At 40.9% G+C, this 2,972-nt stretch overlaps 1 protein-coding gene across 1 annotated transcript; it reads right to left on the bottom strand.

The window, feature by feature from the left end:
- Positions 1-625: 625 nt before the first annotated feature.
- Positions 626-2,927, bottom strand: LOC104968005 (eyes absent homolog 3-like). The gene is made up of 3 exons (XM_010797541.1): positions 2,736-2,927; positions 2,541-2,641; positions 626-1,688 (listed from the first exon to the last, which is right to left on the bottom strand). The coding sequence occupies exons 1-3, from the start codon at positions 2,887-2,889 to the stop codon at positions 1,608-1,610; spliced, it is 336 nt and encodes a 111-aa protein (XP_010795843.1). The 5' UTR covers positions 2,890-2,927; the 3' UTR covers positions 626-1,607.
- Between the last annotated feature and the right edge of the window lie 45 nt (positions 2,928-2,972).

Genomic DNA, 2,972 nt, shown 5'->3' with positions numbered 1-2,972 from the left:
AAAAGTCACACTATCCTGATTAAGCTGTCCAATCTCCAGGTCATCCCATTATTTAAAATCTAATACGTATTGTGCCATTTTTAACCAAACACTGTTTAAAACGTATTTGACAGAAGTTAGACCCCTAATAGGATTGCAAGGATACCCAGGACGGTTCCCTGAGGAACACCAACAACCAGCTTTATATATATATACAAGTAATAGTATAAAATCAGATAACAGACCTGTAACTAACTTTCTTTCAAAGCATTTTTCATATAATTAATAGGTTTTTCAATGGTTTATAGAGTTTAAAAAGTCTTAACCTATAAAAGGAAAATGTAATTCTTCCATTTAATCAACCAAATTTGTAGATTTGAGCGGCTTATACTAATGTTAAGTAGACGATTAGTATATTGCTTCTAGCCACCAGACAAAATTAAGAATACCCAAAGAGTCAATTTTGGTAATTTTGCACTTCAAATGCAATGCCTAAAGGAAAAGGAGTCAACTCCTATAGAACATTTTAAATACGTTTTGGGTGGAGTTGAGGACCTCACCTATCACCACGTACGTCATTTTCTTTCAACTAATCAATTGAATTATATTTGTATCCACAATTTAATTGTTATGCTCAAGAACCCGTGCATTTTCTTACCAATACTGTGATGACTACTACAGGGGAAATATGATTCTTGTTTACTGGCTACAGAGTCCTTGCTGAAATGAATGTGTGTTTTTTTTACATTTGTTTGGAGGATCCTGTTCTTTTAACTTCCCTTTACCATTATATTGCTGAGTTTTACGAAGAGGCACATTCAGCTTTGTCAGTGTGACCAGCGTCTCTTGATTCCCAGCATGCTCACTGCCCTCAGGTCACACACACTGTGTGTAAAAAGAAGAACCACACGTCTGTGTGGCAACAGTGTGAAGAAGCCGGACATCTGACTGGTGGTTTGGTGTTGTTGGGTCGGGTCAGGAGGGGAGGTCATAATCAAGTTACATTTTTTTAACCTCATCTAATTCCTCATTTTAAATAACTGAATGGCCACCTGAGATTTTGGTTGTTGGGATTATTTGATACTGCCAGTAACTTCTGCAAAATTATGATTTCAAGTCTTTGAATGAGTGCAAAATAACCCAGAAGAGATTTTTTTTTTTAACTTCTTTGATATCATTCTTAGTAACACAGAGACTAAATAAAAAAGCTACAACAACAACATAAGAGAACGCCAATAAACAAAAATGGCCTTTTGGTTTTTTAAGGAAATTAAAAATGTTGATACCTAAAAAGTAGATGTGACCAAAGGAGGGAAAAAAAATGGATGTCTTCCCTTCTGTGTCCAGATCAGTGCCAGTTTCAGCCGTGGTGAGGTTAGCTGCCGTAGAGGAGGGAGTGCTGGGCCTGAGGAACCTTAACTCAGCATCCTGTCTGTCTCACTGTCCGCTCCGACCCAAAGTCCGCCTCAGTACGTTACCATCACACATCACACAGTGAGTCATCCAGTCAGGGCAGAGCTTCTAATTAGAGTTTGTGGAGGGTTTTCTCACGTAATGTCACTCCACAGACCGACAGGATGACAACTATATTTTCCCTTTTAGTGTGCGACATTCACACGCTGCCTCCTTTACAAGAAATCCAGCTCCAGCGCTTGGTGCAGGGACACGAGGTCTCCGTGATTGGAGATCCGCCAGAAAGGCATGTTGTGCTGCAGACAGGGAGACGAGTACAAACAAAGAATTTAAAAAAGTGTGAGAAACAAACACTTAGTAGTACATTATGGTCAGAAGACTAGCTGTTAGTCTGCCCTGATATTCAGACTGGATTTTAGGTCTATTTATTAAACTAGAAATATTCCCATTGTGAACCATAATCTCTCCCGGTCAAGAAAGCAGCATTTAAGGTTTCACATAAAGAAACAAAACCAGACTTAAAACTGTAATTTTGCCAGTAAAGTAACAGTGTATACCCATGTATGTCCAAAATGTTATGACTTTATCCTATAATTGCCTGTGATTTATTGAGTTAGGGAGAATAACGAAACATAGTCAGTTAATATCTCGAGTTTTTAAGTTTGTAGCAAATTTGAAATAATTTCCATTGTGTGCATGTTTATCTCAGAAAATATATAATCTATCCCACTCTTTCTTAACACAAAAAGCTAGACTTGCAGCGACTGTACTTGTATTTGCCAAACTTTCGGGGCAAACGACAAAAACAAAAGAAGGCAGGCGTAACGGCCCGTCCACACGGCGCCGTGTGTTGAAGCTTCTGCCCATTCATTTTGAATGGGATGACGTCACACATTGCCGAACTGCATTGTGGGAGCGTCGCTTCGCTTTGCTCGCTTCAAAAGTTGAGCAATGTTCAACTTTTGAAGCTTCGACGGAAGCGTCAGCCAATCAAATCATATGCCAGTACAAGCTCTAGCCAATCAAACCGCGTGCTTGTGTGTCCGGGGCGGGAGATTCATGTGATTGGTTGTTGGTCGAGCTTCAGACACACCCGCCGGCAAGCTTCAACGCACGCCGCCGTGTGGACGCTGCGTAAGGAGTCATACCTGTTTTGCTGCAAACTCCTCATCTCGACCGTCACCTATCACCACGTACGTCACTTTCTTTCCAAAGCGAGAGACGATCCTTTCAAAGCAACTCTCTTTACCTGCAGGAAATGAAATACAAATATTACAATCCCAACAGTTCCCCCTTAGTCCCAGTGGAGAAGAAAATATTGTACTAACTATTTTTCTACGTACCAATTTTAGTGGCACTGTAGATGTTCTCGATGGGGAAGACGTCTCCCAGGCCGTACAGCAGCACCTTGGCCAGAGCTGGCACCAGCTGAGTGGTGGTGACCAACACATTCATACACTTCCCCCTGGTGGAACCACACACACCGCTAATTGTCATGTCACCTCAGAAATTCAATTCAGGTCATTTCAATTTAGAGAACACACACACACACACACACACACACACACACACACACACAC

This window comes from Notothenia coriiceps, unplaced genomic scaffold, assembly GCF_000735185.1.
Source record: "Notothenia coriiceps isolate Sejong01 unplaced genomic scaffold, NC01 NC01_scaffold00038170, whole genome shotgun sequence".
Classification (NCBI taxonomy): Eukaryota; Metazoa; Chordata; class Actinopteri; order Perciformes; family Nototheniidae; genus Notothenia; species Notothenia coriiceps.
This window is presented reverse-complemented; position numbering and strand designations above follow the sequence as displayed.

Excerpts from the sequence above, each read along its gene's own strand:
- LOC104968005 (XM_010797541.1), bottom strand. The coding sequence starts at position 2,889 with ATGACAATTAGCGGTGTGTGTGGTTCCACCAGGGGGAAGTGTATGAAT. Across the intron at positions 2,642-2,735 it reads CTACAGTGCCACTAAAATTG|GTAAAGAGAGTTGCTTTGAA; the intron begins GTACGTAGAAAA and ends CATTTCCTGCAG. Across the intron at positions 1,689-2,540 it reads AGGAGTTTGCAGCAAAACAG|CACAACATGCCTTTCTGGCG; the intron begins GTATGACTCCTT and ends CCCTGTCTGCAG.